This window comes from Triplophysa dalaica, chromosome 22, assembly GCF_015846415.1.
Source record: "Triplophysa dalaica isolate WHDGS20190420 chromosome 22, ASM1584641v1, whole genome shotgun sequence".
In the NCBI taxonomy this organism is placed as follows: domain Eukaryota; kingdom Metazoa; phylum Chordata; class Actinopteri; order Cypriniformes; family Nemacheilidae; genus Triplophysa; species Triplophysa dalaica.
In genome coordinates this window covers 9,947,849-9,966,228 of record NC_079563.1, presented here as the reverse complement: position 1 = coordinate 9,966,228, position 18,380 = coordinate 9,947,849, and the positions used below count along the sequence as shown (strand labels likewise).

At 37.5% G+C, this 18,380-nt stretch overlaps 1 protein-coding gene across 1 annotated transcript in view; it reads right to left on the bottom strand.

Moving 5' to 3' along the window:
• Positions 1 to 18,380, bottom strand: part of nlgn2b (neuroligin 2b) — a 68,099-nt gene that overhangs the window by 11,244 nt on the left and 38,475 nt on the right. Inside the window, exons 3-4 of the mRNA XM_056736893.1 lie at positions 15,351 to 15,404; positions 8,851 to 9,000 (exon numbers count right to left, since the gene is read on the bottom strand). Coding sequence (XP_056592871.1) covers positions 8,851 to 9,000; positions 15,351 to 15,404 — 204 coding nt within the window. The remainder of the gene's footprint in view (positions 1 to 8,850; positions 9,001 to 15,350; positions 15,405 to 18,380) is intronic.

Here is an 18,380-nt window from a genome sequence, read left to right as displayed (position 1 = left end):
CTCCTGCAGACTTTGATGCTGAGACTAGCAGTTTGGGGCTGGACTCATGCATATGCACCACTCCAGTGAACGAGAGAGAGAGAGAGAGAGATGGAGAGAGAGAGAGATGCCAAAGTAAAAAAAATGCACGAGATAAGGAAGCAATGCAGTGGTGGATAGATAGATATATAGATAGATAGATTAACGCATTTCAATAATATAATATGTGAAGATTCTGTCGAATAAAACATAAAAATTCTGTAAAATGTCTCATTTTCTTACAGTGAAGATAGATACTTGTGACTAGTCATAGATACCCCTGTGACTAGAAAGATTTAAGATTTATAAAACATAGTAATATAAAAAAACTTATTAAATATACTTTTTGGGTTTTTGCATCAAGGCCTGGTTCATTTTTTAACCCTGTACTATGTATAGATGAAAAGATAGAAGCAGGGATAAAAGCAGGAGATTTTTAGAAATGATGAAAAAGGGGCTAGAGAGAGAGAGAGAGAGAGAGAGAGAGAGGGAGAGATAGAGAGAGAGAGAGAGAGAGAGAGAGAAGAGGGGGAGAGATAGAGCTAGAGAACGCAGAACCAGTGGTGTAATTGCCTTCATGAATGTGTTATTCATGAGCCACAGATTTGAAAATAGATTTCAACAATATTTCCATGCTCCACTTATTAATGGAAAATAATGGTCTTGTATGATCTAGATACAGATCATCAGAGAACTCTCTTTCTCTCTGCCTGGTTCCACTAAAGTACTGTAAGCTCACAGCGGCGCATGGAGCATTCATACCAGAGGCACGGTGGGTGTCTGAATTTGCACTGTTATGCCTGGTGGCCATGAAATAAAGACAGAGAGAGTGATAGATAGAAAGAAGGGGTAAACGAAAAACGTGTGCACTGCAGCACAGGTTGGAAAAACCCATCTGAAGACATTTTCAAGATTTCATTACAAATGTACTTTACAAACATGGGGAGGCTTTCGTAATTTATACGTATAAAGTGCTTGACCACAGCATATTTAAAAAAAATCTAGTACGCCCTCTTATAATACGTCTATTAATAAAACAAGGCGTATTAATTTTTCAAGTTTAGAGAGAAGGTACTGCATAACAAACTGCCTCGGTCCGTGTAAAGGAACACTGACCTCGCAACCCCACTTGTCCTTTCGGTTGTTTGAAAGAGAGAGAGTGAAATTGGTTGGTGTATTGGTTGAAGTATAGTAAAAGAGCTAATGAGCTCTGCTACGCGGGTCCCCGCTGTGAGGCCACATCAATAATCCACAAACATAAAAACAATATTCTGCGTTCTGCATGGCTGCACCTTACACGAGGCTGGAGAAAGCTAACCTCGTGATTTAACAGAGGATGCACTGATACTTAAATAAAAAGGATGGGGTAGAGACGTCCTTTGTATGTCAGACACAAACTAAGCGATCAGATTAGTTTATGAATTTATCAGTAATTATCTGCCATGTTTGAATGTAAATTTAGAGAACTACAGTTGACTACAGCAAACATTCTGTCATGTTACTCCAAACACATTTCTTATTGATTTACAAATATTTTATTTGACCAAATTAAATTAACAAATTAGTTTTTATAGATTCGAAGAATGTTGTCATTACTCCTTTTCTATGGTGCTACAACATACCTAAGGGTAAGTATATAAAGATTTCATTTTCAATAAACAGAAAAATATGTTATTTTATTCTGTTTATTCTGATTTTTATACATTTTATTGTGTTAGTTGGCTGTATTCTTTGAGTTATTACTACTAAAAGGAATAGTTCACCCAAAAATTTTTGGGGTGAACTATTCCTCTTATCAAAACAACCCCACTGCAGTTATATTGATATTAATTGGAATTTACATTAAATTCATATTAAATATATAAATATTTTAAACGGAGTAATCTATTTTTGCAAAGGAATATCATATAATTTTATATAAATAAATACAGTCATCACTTGTCATCCGTTTATTGAGTCCAAATTGTATTTTTTTCCAAAACAGAAATAAACACTTCAATCGCACTTAATCTCTGCACTGCTTTCCTGCAGTAAAAATATGAAAATCTTCCGCTTATCCTGACGCCCGCCTCATCCTGAAATCTCCTTTGACATTTACATTTGCAAAAATAATCTGCTCATATTCCAACACTGCAAATATTTATTGTAACCCCTCAAATTGGAATTTATAATTATGCGATTAGCGTCCGCGAAAAGTGAAAAGCGCATTTCAGAAACATAAAAATATCAAAGCAAACATCTCTGAGAGGTGCACATGACACGTGAATCATAAGTGAATCATAATTTAGGGATTCGTATGACTGAAAGTGCAAACCGTTGAAATGAAGACTTAATTGGGGAAATCTGTCTCCAAATAGGATGGATTTGATAAACACTGAAAAAAATGAGCGATTGATGTGAGAAGGTTCACGTGGAAAGAAGTGGTAAGGATGGGTTAAGGGAAGAGCACGGTGAGGTCTATCGACAGCACATTCTTCCCCAGAGTTCATTAATTAGTTAATGAGTTAATTAGTTAGAGCAGATGGCTGTGGTACTGTATATTAGACACTCAGAGGGGCAGCTGGGTGGAGGCAGAGATGGAAGGTGAGTGAGGCTCAGAGATGTGGAAAACGCACACGTTCACAGAAAGAGAGGACCACAGCGTGAGCACGGCTAATGTGACGAGATTGATGCGGTACACGTTGCACATGAGTGCACTCACTGCTCACCCGGGCCCTTTCCCCAGAATATGAGAAATTTCAGCAGATGAATATACAGTAAATATCAATAGGGAATTCCAGTCGCTGCTCCAGGATAACACTTCGTGCAAATGCTGGTCTACGATCAGTTTCCATTACATACTTATTTGGATGGTAAAATCTAGAAAAGCAGGTATGTTTATTGGAACTTTAAGGTTTGCTATGTGAGTGCAGAGAGAAAATGTAAACAAAAATCACAAATGATAAAAAAATACTGAATATATCCAAATGTATCTTTTACTGAATTTATTAAAAACGAAAGAAAAAAAACATATATTTAAAAACGTTCAAACTAAAATAAAAAAAATCCAAACTGTGGCCCACAACCCCGAATGGCCGTAGCAGCATTGCAGGGGGCGTGGCTTAGGCGATATCAAAATATTACATACAAAATATTAGTTTACTGCAAAGAAAAGAGACTCATGCTACTGATTTGATGTCATTTGTAAAAGGACTACAGTCTTATATATTACAAATACAACATATCTATTTATTTCAATATATCTATATATATTTATTCTGAAAATATTATTAGCCAATTTTATGGTAATCCACATGAAAAAATAATGTAATATAGTATTGTGTTCAATAGTATTGTATAATAACTGTATGTGTTATGTTTTTATGACCTCTACATACACCGCGGGTCCTTTTACACCATGTTCACCATGTTGTTCCTACAGTAGCCCTAAACGGACGAACTGCTCTACAGAGCGCATTTCATAAATACTTTAACTCCTTTGGAAAAGGAGCGAACACGTGAAGACATTTTTGTCCTCTGTCAGCCACCGTAGTGTTTCAAAAGGGAGGGGTGAGCAGTGGAGTGAACCATTAATTGCAATTGCGCCAGATGCCTCAAAAAACCTCCACATGCACCTTTAAAGTTCCACTAAACTTGATAATTTTACCATTTAAAACTCATCTTTATGCATTAAAATAGCATATGTAAAAGTTTTTACTTCTGTTAATAATTTCTTCATGCCTTAAATTGACTTGAATGTACACTCTTGCTTCATTTAGTATATGTGGATATAATATATGCCACCAAATCACCGCATCTATTCAATCACTTGAGTTTGGACCATTGAATATATGTACATAGATGGCTCATTGGATGTGTGAGTCTATGGGCCATTAATGCAATATTGCTCGAGTAGGTGTGTGATATTACTCTTATATTACCAGAGACATGAGGCCGCAGGCAATCACAGCCGCTGAAATAAGAGCACTATCACAGGACTACGAGAGCAATGTTTTATTTATACAACAGTTTGACGCCAAAAGTATATAGATAAATCGGAAACCGTGGTGATACTGGTGGAATATCTCATGGCTCCCAGCCAACCAAATTCAACTGGATGTGGTAGGTCATAGCCTACCATTTTCCGTGAGAAGTTGTAAATGTGCATATAATACTGTACAAACCATATATGCAATTATTAGTGAATGAAACCCATGCAGTCCGAGACATGTGCAATGTCAAGTTTAAGCATGTTTTTGATGCTTCAGCTTTGCTCCTTTTGTAGGCGGTGCTTTTCATATTACAATTCAAGTTGCCTGTCATGTCAATAAAAACACACAAAAACAATGAAACATATGTGACTCTGGACAACAAAACCAGTCTTAAGTAGCACAGGAGCATTTTTAGAAATCGCCAAAAATACAAGGTATGGGTAAAAATGACCAATTTTTCTATAATGGAAAAAATCATTAGGAAATTAAGTAAAGATTGTGTTCCATGAAGATATTTTATACATGTCCTACCGTAAATGTACAAAAACTCTATTTTTATAAGTGGATGCCCTGCTACAGTGCCTCAGATTAACAACTTCAAAGGTGATTTTCTCAATATTTCGCTTTTTATGCACCCTCAGATTCCAGCTTTGTAAACATTTGTTGCTCCGCCAGATAGTGTCCTATCCTAACAAACCCTATATCAATAGAAAGCTTATGTCTTCAGCTTTACGATGATGTAAAATCTCTATTCCGGAAAATTGACCCTTAAGACTGGTTTTGTGGTCCAGGGTCACATACAGTATATGCTTGGTCTGTTTTCTCGGGTAAGTGATCACCTGTGTGGCTCCAGATGGCTGAAAATCTGTCTCAAACGTTTTTTCTCATGAGGAATGAAGTGACGCACCTCAACCTTACAGACTTCTGCAACCCTGCAGTTGGTTTCCTCTCAGCCTATGCAAATATCTATACAGTACATTACTGACGGACTTCAGACCTACACACTGAGGGAAACACTGTGTGTAATCCAGCATGGGTCAGTGTCCAGTTGTGTGTGTGTGTGTACTGTATGCTGCATTATAATTGGTTTAAATGAATTCTCTGCTTCACTGCAGATTTAAAAAGGCACTTCTGATGGTTATTTTTAGCTTGTTCACATATCTCCCTTCTGTCTCTACACTTTAACTCGTTCTCTCTCTCCCCCCGTTCTCTGGCCGTTCTCCCTTGTATCTCTCTGGATTCTCTCTCTCTCTTTTAAAGTTGCATATAGCTCAAACAGTGCTGGCTGGTGTGTGGGAATAAGGCTGCTGGATAAAGGGTCCGGTTTTGTGCATAACATGCTTTCCTGATGCAGAACACCGTTCTGTCTTTTTTCGCATCCTTTGTCCAATGGAGCTGGAATGGCAAGACACAAACACGTAATCCTCTTCACTGCTGTAGAAAACCCTCTTTAAAGCAGAATAGACAGAAAGAGAGGGAGGCAGATAATGCACCAAAAGGTTGCCCTTATTCATCCGTGCATCAAAATACCTCACCCGTGTTAACAATCGTCCTTTCTCTGCAATGTGTGTGTATGCATGTGTTTGTTTTGATGGTTCTGATATAAAAACATAGGCTTTGTATGTAATTTAATACTGGCTAAATGTATACTTCCTGGAGTTAGCGTGTGAAGCTGTAGCACTTAATCCATGATAAACATTTTAAACAACAGTTTCTACATACTGACCTCATCATGTTTTATGGTAAATAACATATTTGTATAAAAAAATGTATTCTGGCAATTGTGCATACTTTGGTAAATGTGAGGTCATCTGGGTATGCAACATTTGCTGACTGTGCACTACAATATACAGTAAAAAGGTCTTATTTTATCACAAACATACACCTATAGCATATATAGCCGTGGAAAAAATTAAGAGACCATTTCAAAATTATTTTTAGTTTTTCTGAATATCAAGCATCGCGTTAGTTCAGGCAGGTCACGTCAGTTTAGATTGCTCCAGCTGACAGTCAGCTGTTCTGACATGCACCAATCCTAATCCGACACACACCACAGCGCAGCATTTAATTTCCCATTCATTCCGCATCACAGTCTCGGCAGTTACTCACCGGATCCCCCCCTCCATCCCCAACTCCACCTCATTTACTAAATAAAATCTGTGGTTCAGCGATCATGCGTTTGTGTATCACATGCATGTATATCATGGTTCTGTTCCATACCCAGGGGGATTTCGACTATCTGATCTCCCCGCCCCGTCCAGGAAATCGTGCCGGACGAGCGCGTGGAGTCGGCCCAGAACAGAACCATAACCCCAATACCAAATAGATGCATTACTATTCAATAAAATCTGTTTTCAAACGTAAGTGGTCCTGACTGAATTACAATTCTAGGAATGTGTTTAGGTAAAATTATCATTTTTGTTGAATTTCTAATTTTAAATAATAAAATTATTTCTATTTGCATTTATTTGCAGAAAACGAAAACTGGAGAAACAGGTGAAAATAACAGAAGAATTCTTTCTCTTTTTTCAGACCTCAAATACTGCTAAGAAAACAAGTTCAAATTCACTTTTAAGCAACACAACAGGAACATTTTAATAATATCTTTTTATTTGATAACCATTTTATCACAGTTTTCATGTGTCTTGTCATGCTGTCAGTCTAACACATTGCTGTTCCATGACATTGTCCCTCCTGATGTTTGATTTTGTTAAAAATCAACAGACGCTGGGCTGGAACAACACATCTAGAAATGGTGATTAAATAAAAAGTTGGAATGGTCTCTGAATTTTTTCTCACGGATGTATATTTTCCTATGTTTTCCTATATGCACGGTACTGAAAACGATATCTCACAATGCAGTGTAGAAGATACATTTTTGATGATTTTTATGGTCTTGATCCATTTTTAATAGACTGCCAAGAGCTAAAACATTTTTATACATAACTTGATTACATTCGGCAAATACATTCATCCAAAGCAACTTACAGTGCATTCAGGCTTCGCATTTATCCGTGTGAGCGTTCTCCAGGAACCAAACTCATGACCTTGGCATTACTTAAGCCACGCACATCATAATTTCAACAATTCTGAATTAAACCAAAGTGAAAGATGTACATTTTATTAACGTGTGAAAATCAAGCCCATGACCTTGGCGTAGCTAAAGTCAAGCTTTGAGCTACAGAATCATGACTGAAATGCAGAACTCTTGATATGTGAACAGCTAATAAAGAAGCTTCTGACCTCTGTGTTACATTTAAACACATACTGAGAACACACACAGCCCAAAACTACCCCACAACTGCGACTGTGATCCACTGAGATCATTTTAACTTCATAGGGGAATGTTTCATTTACCTCCTTAGTCCGTTTAGATATATAGTCAATCTGTCATTCTTAAAGGTCCAATGTGTCGCTTTTTGGATGATCTATTAACAGAAATGCAGTGTAATATACATAACTCTTCTGAGGTGTATAAAAGACATTACATAACCTTAGAATGAGCTATTTCTTTATGCATACACCGTTGGACGTGGGTCCCCTTCACTGTGTTGTTTATACAACAGCCCTAAACGGACAAACTGCTCTACAGTATATGATGCTCTAAAATATGATGACATCTCACAGCCACATTAGGGCTTCGAAAGGGAGGTTGGAGGGGTGGAGTGAGCTATTCCCAACCTCACCACTAGATGCCGCTGAATTTCATACACTGGACCTTTAAAGGTAAACTCACCCTGGTCTCGTGCATTAGCACATAATGCAACAAAGCCCATCACTATGCGGAAACGCCCGGAACCCAGTTGTCTTCCCAAAAGCGTGAAAAACGTCCATGTGACACCTAAACCGAGCTTGAAACTTAAGCGTCACTTAAGCATGCTTTAATGCCATTACTAACAGCTTGGAAATGTAGCCATAATTGGGTCTTTTCTCCAGTTTAGAGCCATTGAAAGCGAGAAGGCTTTTACTTCTTCCAGATTAGGTTATTGTAGTTCTTATATCCACGTCAAAATCACTTTTCAATATCCTTGAGTTGACGTACAGCGTAACCATACTTCTAGAGTTTCGGCTATGTCTTCTTCCTGATTGAATTACTGTAATTCTTCAGTCCTAGATGGGTCACTTTCTAATGTGTTAAAGTTGAAATAGAGCGGAACGCCGCATTTAAGGGTGTAATGACTGTAAAATACTCTCAAAATGCAGAGAGCACAATATTCTTTTAAAATTTCAGTGATGATTTCATATACTTTATATAATAGATTTTAAAATTTAGTAACCCAGCTTTATATCATACAGCCATTACGGTTATGTTTTTTTTACACAATCTCATCAGGTTCTCAGACAGGACCAAGTAGGGGTGGGGTGGAGAGGGAGTCCTGTGAAAAATACGAGGGCCCTGTGAAATTTACAGCAACCCTGTTCTCGCACAACCGTTCTTCCTTATCAATTAAAAATCAAGATGCGAAAGCAAAGTGTTTTCTTTACTGCAAATGAACTGCTTGAATGCTTAAATGCTTAAACTAATATTTTATGATGTAACATATTCTTAATGTCTGAAAATGTTAACATTTAAACAGACGATTTCAGAAGGAATCATTTACCCAACAAATCTTCTGAAGCCATATAATAGCTCTCAAATCTTATTAATGCTTCACGAGTCATGCATAATTTCATATAAAGCGTGTAAAGAAGCACCATGCCACGTTTCCCATGCAAGAACTGAGGATTTTTTTATTCGCTAACATCAAACCAGGTGCAGCTTAGCTCGCCACATCACGGGAAATATTGCAAAGATTAGTTTTTTTATTATTTTTGAGCTTGATAAAACACAATCGAAGACGTGCTATGATGTCATACTTACCCAGAACTCCCAACCTGTAGTTCAGAGTGACGACAATCACGTTTCCATAAGCCGCAAGAACACTGGCATCAAACATGTTTCCTGTTCCCTCCATGTACGAGCCTCCGTGGATAAACATCATCACAGGCTTCTTTCTGCGATCTCTAATATCTGTGTGAAGAATAATTGGAAACAAAAAATCAAATATAATGTATACAGTATTTTTCATTAATAGAACGTAAAGCCTTTTCTCGATGATGTAAGACGGAAACATGGTATCTCCATTTTACATAAATCATTACTATTGATCATTCCTATCGATTACTATTTTACATAATCATTACTATTATATACAGTACATGAAGGTCAACCTTCATATTTGTCTGTGGGTTTTGCAAATATTTCACCGATCAAAAGTATTAAAAAGTGCTTTTGAACTTTGAAAACACGGTATTTAATTGTTTAAATTAACATACAATGTAAAATCCAATGTTTTAAGCATTTCCTGAAATGCTTTTGGAGATCCAAGGTTTCCAATAGCTAGTTAATTTGCTTTGTGCTTAAGAGCAACTGTATATGCAATGAATGTACAAATATTTTAATATATATATGGTATGTATAAAAAAATAGGATTATACTTCTTTGATAATAAAATTGTTAAAAAATATAAATAAACTTTTCCCCCCAAAATGAAAATTATGTCATCATATACGCACCCTTTCATCATTCAAAACTGTACGACTTACTTCTGCAGGACACAAAAGAAGATATTTTGAAGAATGTTGTTAAAGGTGCAGTTTGTGAAAACCGCCGCTAGAGGGCGCACAATCAAAACAACAACATTGCCGTAGCTCGATGACGCTGTGAAGGAGCGTGGAATGATTGGATCTGTTGTCTTCAACTCCACCGCTGATGGCCATCAATCAGACGGGAACGAGAAATCATGTTAGCAGATGAGGTAAAGTTTTATAATTGTTGGGAATAATTGTTCGTCAAATAAAAGTAAGTAGATTGCTAGACACTACTTCCGCATTTGTCCACGACACTGTTGTCATACCGTTTCAACATCAGTAAAGGCGGTAACAAATGAGAACGCGGATATGACACAGTTGACAAACGACTGCACTGCCCCGTGTCACAGTTTAGAATGCCAATTTTCTCACGATTTATGAGTAGTTGGAAACATTTGAGATATTGTAAGTACTCAGCTGAATAGGATATAAAACACTAGCTTAGTGGTTTTTGGATATTTTACTGCAAAATTGATACAAACTGCACCTTTAACTGGGACCCATTAACTTGCATTTGTTTTGTCTCTGTACAATAGAAGTCAATGGGGACCAACGCTGTTCGCCTACCAACTTTCTTCGAAATATATTCCTTTGTGTTCTGCGAAAAAAAAGTCATACAAGTTTTAAATGATAGGATGGTTAGTAAATGATGGCAGAAATTTCTTTTTTGGGTCAACTATTCCTTAAAAGGTAGGAATACACAATAACCTCCTATTGATTTGTCTTTTCTAAATATTTAATATATTGATGTCTCATTTGCCCATAGAGGCAATGCAGTTGGTCACTCAGTAATTGGTATTCTGTCCATGAATACTATAAACTACAGAAATTATAACAATATGCTATTTCAAACATAAGAATGTCCATCTTTATTCCTCCCCTCAAACTCTGAAATCGCTTGGCACTGTCTGTCCAGATTGGCTCATCATTTCTGTACTCTGCTGGCATGGTCTGTCTGTTTATCCTCTAAAACTCTGTTCTGATATTCTGTTGCATCTCTGTATCCAAGCTGCGTACTGTAGTTTACTTTCATGGTCACTTTCATTTTTAGCAACTGCAACATCTCACTTTAGGACTCCCTCCGGGTACAGAACTGTTGTTTTTCACATTGCGCTGTAACTTTTAATGGTACATTCTCTGTCCTTCGACATCCCCTGCTCCCTAGATTGGTATACTCTGTCTCTTTTATAGTCACATTTATCTGTATGGTTTGTTGGTTCAGACCGTCCCTCTTTGCTCTCTCACTCGCAGTATGTGCAAGTGTTTTAGCTGCACATGCTCATGCATATACACATATGTTTCTAGAGGCCATGTATGTGTGTGGACATATGCGAGTGCATGCGAGTGTGAGGGCAGTCAGAGATGTCCAGTTAGCCAGTCATTCTGTGGTGTGCAAGCTCTGTAGATAATTCATATGAAAACCAGACCATGCAGAAACATAAATAACTACCACGACATCTGTTTACCCCGTGAGAGGGGAGGGGGGTGAGAGGAAATAAAAGGAGAGTGAGACTGTTCAAGAGAGAGAGAGAGATCGGCAGAGTGTCATAAAGAAACAGAAAGGAAAGATGGAGATGTGAAAAGGAAATGACACACAAAAGAGAATAAAATACAAGTTATACAGACCAAGGTCCTTTCACGGACACACAAAATAACGTGGAATCACACACTTGCTCTTCTCACACACACATAGAGGCAGCTGTGATGCTGAGTCGCTATGGAAACTGCCTCATCTCTCTCTCTCTCTGTCTAATAGAAGCTCACCAGCACTGACTCACTCATGCCTGTTGCCACGGAAACAAATTCTACGCACGTATTTGCACGCCTGCCTGCATCACCACCTGAATCTCGGGTTACAAATGCATTACAGCGACTGCACAATCTCTCTCTTACACATATACACACTTTCTCTTCTTAATCTTTGCACACACACACAAAGATCTTTTAGAAACAAACACCTTTTCGACAAACAAAATACAATTAACACAAACAAAACTGGGACATCATCAGTTAGACATTTATGTGCAATCACTCAAACACACTAAGATTAGACTAATAATTGCACTTTATTGTTTTGCATTGTTTCGCGTTGTTTCACACCCATGATGTACAGTAGTTTAATGTTGTAAGAGTCACATTTCTCCACTAAAGCATTGACTCCTCTGATCTGACCAATCACGATTCGAGTAAGATTGGACTGCACGGGTCAATAGATCAGCTGACAAGAAATGTTTATCAGGATGAAATTATATTTGTACCATATTGAATCTTATCGGATGCAATAGGACATTTCAGCAATGACATCTCTTTAATATCTCAGATCATGAGGAGGGCAAATGGAAACTTGCTTGTGTGCATCCTGTTATTTCATTATTTCTGAAAAGTTCCCGGTAATATCTAAAGTTTTATATGAGATTGAAAAGTTGTGCACAGATTTACCAAAATACTGCAGTCAGAGACGTCGATATGAACTCGAGCCTTTCTCATCCGATTTTTCCAAGATAATTTAATGGGTTGCAGTGTTTACATAACTTTTTATAGCCCTCTCTTTGACAGTATGACAGCTACAGTCTTTGTTTTAATTTCGCAGATGTTTCTGCAAAAGGGCAACACTGAGCAATACAATATTCCTCTGAGTGGGTTAGATCCCACGTGCTCATTGGCAAAACATTCATTACATTTCTAATATTTAGATGAGATTAATAATAAGCATGACCGTAACAAGCAAGGCGGGGCGAGAGCTGTGAGGGAACGGCGCGAGGCCGCGATAATGAGTGTCAGCTGCGCGTTGCACCGGTCTCGCATCACTCACGGAGGAGATCGGAAGCATAAAAGGACAAGCGACAGGAGTGTACGACGAGAAAGGACCAGTCCTGGATTTTATGTTATGTTTTATGATGTTTGTGTGGCCGGCACAAGTGTGGTTGGTTTATCTTATTCAAAGTTGTTAAATGTTCGCCGGTTCCCGCCTCCTTCCTTTCTTACTTGGATCTTAAAAATACATATATTCAAACATCAAAGGAACATTTCACCCAACAATGAAAATTATATTTTTTATTATTTACTTACTCTCATGTCATTCTGAACTAATATACAACCGTGGAAAAATACCTTTTCCTTAAGTAATTTTTAGGTTTTCTGAATGAATTTTTTTAATAATTATGTTTCATTCTGTGAACTATTAACCATATTTCTCCCAAATTTCAAATACAAATATGGTTTCTATATGCATTTATTAGCAGAAAATGAAAACTGAAGAAACAGGTCAAAATAACAGAAAAGACGCTTTGTATTTTTTCAGACATCCAATACTGCCAAGAAAACAAGTTCATTTTCACCTTTAAGCAATACATCAGTAATATTTGTTCCAAAAATATTTTTTATGTGATAACCTTGATTTTTTTAGTCTTTATGTGCCATGTCATGCTGTTAGTCGTTCACATTGCTGTTGGATGACTTTATATCACTCCTGAAGTTTGATTTTGTTGAAATTCAACAGACACTGACCTCTAAAAAAGGCAGATCAAATACAAATTGGGAATGATCCCTTCATTTTTTTACACAATGTCCAGATTGCGTATCGCCATAGATTCTTATGGCCTAATGTTATGGTGATCTTATTTAGAGCTTGATGGTATCTGATCCACTGCTAAATTCTTCTAAAGATTTTTTTGTGTGTTCCCCAGAAGACTTTTTATAGGTTTGCAAGGACTCAAGGTTTGGTAAACTACAGTTCTCATTTATAGGTAACCTGATTTTTTTTATATTTAACACTAGAATCAGATGCTGTATAAACAGATTTGTCTGAAAACTGCAGCATTGAGATGTTTTTGGTGTGCGCTGCATTGAAGAAGTGAACAGAGAATCAACAAACACTTTAAATGGGACAACCCTGCTTACGAATCTATGCGTGTGTTTGTTTGAGAGAGAGAGGCAGCGGAAGAATGGGGGGACACAGGAAGAGAGAGAGAGGCCGTATGCAATGTCTTAGCCTCAATATGGTATGAAACGAGCGAACGAGAGAGAGAGAGAGCACCCAACACTGAGATCTCTTCAACAGAGGCCTTAGTATCCTATTCGTTTCAAAACATCCTCAAAATACAAGAACGCTATTCTCTCTCTCCTTCAAGCCTGCGACTCTCTCGCTCTTCCTCTTGGATGTTGCACGTCCCCCGTTTCATTTCTCTATGATCTCCTGGTTTTCCTTCAAGTCTCACTCTCTCCTCAACTCTTTGCCGTCATCTCTGCCTCTACATTTTTAGCCGTGTTTTACAGAAAATTAGAGAAACTGAATCAGGACATGTTTCAGGCCGGATTCAAGCGCAGGTCCCTCTGAGCCATCACTTCGCAGACAAACACGCTACATTTTCCGATTAGCTCTCCCTTTTGTTCTCGCCCTCCACCCACACGTCCTCTCAATCTCAAAGCTCCACGAATCTCATTTCATCATATACTCTTTTTTATCACAACTGTTTTTTTTGTATCAGTCTCCCTCCCCATGCTCCCAAATTGGTGATCTGTGAGCTCTCCTCTCTCTTCCTCTCTTTCATCTCCGCTCTCTGTCATTCTCTTCCTCTCTTCTGTTGCTGCTGTTCGTTCGCTCTCTCCTTCTTTCCCGTGTTCAGAGACGCGAAATTGGATTAGCTGGCAGTGTCTCTATATAAACCTCTGCAATTAGAGACGCCTGGAATATGAGAGCTCGACACATCCAATGTGTTAGTTTGAGCCCGTGACACGCAGAGACAGGCATGCACACATACAAAAAACACACAACACGCCGTAAACGGTTCTGTGTGAGACAGCATAATTTTTTTAAATGTTTTCAATGATTTCGTGAACGCAGAAATGTTTACAGTACATACTAATAATTCATATTAGATTAGATTTGAATCTTATTCTATTGTCTTTTCTAATTATATATTATTAATAATTAAAGAAATCTTTAAAAACCTCAAAAAAAATTATTTACAATTTGTTAAATTTGTCTATTTTACATTTACCTCGATGCTTTGGAAGGAAAAATAAAACAGTCCTGGTATAGAAATATGGTTTCTATAATATGCTTTAGTGTTGTTATTGCTTTGATTGTATTTAATTTTACATCTATTTAGTAAAGGTTCATTTCAGGAATATGAGATTAAAACCAATAAACACACACAAATAAATAGATTTTCTCCACAGCACCTATTTTTGTTATAGAAATATAAGGAATAATATGCAGGCGGTTAAAGTGATATTTTGATTCAGATATTACAATGCCAGCAAAGTAATGAAGCTTTGTTTTAACCCAGTTCTCTTCCTAACATCTGAATTCCAATCTCCCCAACTCCATTCTCAGCTGGATGCATGTAGGCCAATGATATTGCCCTAAATCACAGGGGGCTGATGGGATGTGTGGTTTATTGATTATTAGTTAATCCTTTTCCGTTCATCAAGGACACAACAGGAGATTATTCCTTAAAAGAAAAATGTTTTAATGAAATGATAAAAGAATAATTTGTTTCAAGGGGATATTAAAAGTACCGCACAAACACACCAGACATGTATTATTTAAAGCGTTCGTGTATGTTCGGGCATACGTGTGTGTGGCAAGTTGAGCTGAAAGCAAAATGCAAAAACATACAGGACAAAATAAGCAGTAATGACAGCACATGTTACAACCACCCCCCCCCCCCCCAAAAAAGAGTCTAAAAAACGAGACAAAAAGGGAAAAACATGCAAGAAAAATACCTTCGTCCCTCGGCCTGTTCATCGTAGACTCATCGTGTTTTTTTGTGAGTGGACCTGGGGTTAAGACAAAAAGGGGGGGAAAGAGAAAAGACAAAATTCAAAAAGATTTCACTGCGCTTAAAATAAAAAGTGCAAAAAATTCCGAAACAGCAAAACAAGAAAAATGACAACCAAGATCATGTGTCCCAATTTAAAAGAAGGATCAAAAACAGCAGCCAAAGCAAGAGAGCGTAACAGACAGACAAACTCAAACAGAGAGAGAGAGAGATAGAGACATAGAAAAAGAGATTGTGATGCTATGATGTGACACTTGTTACATCATCAACAAATAACGTCTCATTTATTCGCAGTATGCAAAGCTTTCAACAATCAATGTCCAGCCATCTTTTCTTTGAGCTCAGGGAGAGAAAGTGATGAGACGTGTGGAAACAGGGTAGTAAAGCTGTGTTTACTAAAACAGCCCTCAGGAGTCCTGTGCTGTAACGTCCTGTGGGACAGTGACTCCCCCTCACAGGACAGAAATGCTGAAACTGTGATATCCTTTACTGCCATAAAAACAAATGCATTGTGTCATTTGCTTAAAAGCATCTGCTGAAGATGTAATGCAGAGGCACGTGTTTCATCTGTTCATACTTTAGGACAGCAACAGCATTTGATGCCAAGATTCAATTTGCATGTGAAAAATGACAACCTGACAATTACTTTCTTTTATTTGTACAAAATTTGCCATGGTAACATACCATACACTCCAGGAAAAATACTTTTACTGTAAATACAGTTATTGGAAAATGACAATAAATAATATGGAATCTCCTTTCCAAAAAGAATCAGTACCAACGGTAATACCATGGGTTTCTTCGAGTGTGTCTTGAGTATAAACATTTATTACCATATTCTTTCATCATTATTTGTGTGTTTATTAAAGGGACACTTCACCCAAAAATGAAAATTCTGTCATGAATACTCACCCCCAAGTTGTTCCAAACCTGTTTACATTTCTTTGTTTGGTTTAACACAAAGAAAGTTATATTGAAAAATGTTAGCAACTAAGAATTCTGGGGCACCGTTGACTATCATAGTAGAAAGAATTATTGTCAGTTTTTTGTTCTGTTTTTTGAAGACTTCAGGAAAACAGAAAGTTCTGGGGTACCTTTGACCACCATTTTAATGGCAGTCAATGGTGCCCCAGAAATCCCAGTTGCTAACATTCTTCTAGATATCTTCTTTGTGTTCAACAGAACAAAGAAATGTATACAGGCTTGGAACAACTGGAGGTTGAATAATGCATGATAGAATTTTCCTTTTTGGGTTGAACTATTCCTTTAATATGTTTATTTTCTGACAAAACCCTCCTGTCTGTGGCTCCTTCAGGCCTGGAACTGAAAGCACCCGATGCACTGAAACACATTAGCATCTGTCGCTAACTCAGGTTAAATGCTAAATGTTTGTGTGGCGACAGCCATTAATGGGTATTATCAGCGTGACCCCCCCTCCCTGGCGGTGGGCCTGTAAGAGACGAGATAGAAATCGTCTCCATTTATTTTCCGTTTATCTGCTACACGGCCTCTCCACGCCGACAGACCACACACACCCCATTTGTCATTGCAGTGCGGGCAATTCTCACCCAGTCTGACAGACACAAACAAAGCCACAGTGTATACAACTACATTTTCAGGCAAAATACACTCATAACACTCAAATGATTACAACTGCATTCACAAATTTCTATTCACGTTTCAAAAAATGTATGCACACCCTGTGTCAAAAAGTCAGGCAAATAAATACAACTGAATATGTTTTAAGTTGGCTAGGAACTGGTAAAGAATGTGGTTTAAGTTGTGTTGAGGGAATTCAAGTCTGACCATTACGGTTTCACTTAAACACTGTAGCCACAATCTTTACATTGTCCATGCATATTACACCCTTGATGGTATTATTTCAAAAAGCTAATAAGCTATAAGCTATACAAATATGGTTCAATATGATCCATGAGGACAATCAAATTTACAATAATGGAATAAAGTATTCCATCTCATATGTTAGCTATAATTAATCATTTTTTTATGTTTTTTACTAATAATTGTATTTAATATTTGATATAGTAATATTAATATTTAGTAATATATTAATATAATATATATATATATATATTTTTTTTTTTGCTTTTTTTCTATTTCTTTATTTTCTTGCAAAGCTACTTCGAAAATGTGCCATTTAAATAAATATGAATTGAAATGAAAAAGAAACGATCAGTATTACATTTTAAATAAAAAGATTATTTCTATTTGCATTTATTTGCAAAAAATATCAGAAAAGATGGTGTGCATTTTTTCAAACCTCAATTCTGCAAATAAAACAAGTTCTTATTCACTTTTAAGAAATACAACAGTTACATTTGAAAATGTAAATATTTGTTGATGTATTTAGAAAAGGTTCAAGAACCAGTTTTGTGTCTTGTCATCCTTTCAGTCTTTCACGTGGCTATTTAAAGTCTATTCCTATAGACAGACCGACAAATAGTACCTTGGTATGTGTGTGGATGCATCTTGCTCTGAGCGGACTCTTCTCTTGTTGTACTTAAGCTTGGAGACTCGATCAATGTTGACGTGATTTTCAGTTCAATTCACCATCTCAGGTCAGTTCTTCCAGTAAAGGCCGGAGAGCATGAGACGGGTTGATAGGAGCGTGGAGGGAAGGCGTGTATATGCGTATGTGATTAAGGCCCAGCAACATCAGCACTTTAGGACGCTTGAAAGCATTGGGAGATCAAGCTTTCACGATTTTACTGGTTGCTGCTTCCGTCTCTACAGTAAGGTCTAGAGCCTCCATTAGAGCTCAAGCACTTCCCAGAAACCTAATCCTGCTGCTCTTTGAAGAAAATGCACTGGCTTTAAAGACTGCACCCCGGAAAAGGAAGCCACGGGAGAAATGCAGACAACCGGAAGCGCGATAATGAAGACTTAAAATGGAGGAACGATCATTACGTGTGGAGAAGTCGCCTAGTGGTGCCGGCGATGGTCGGAAAGGGAA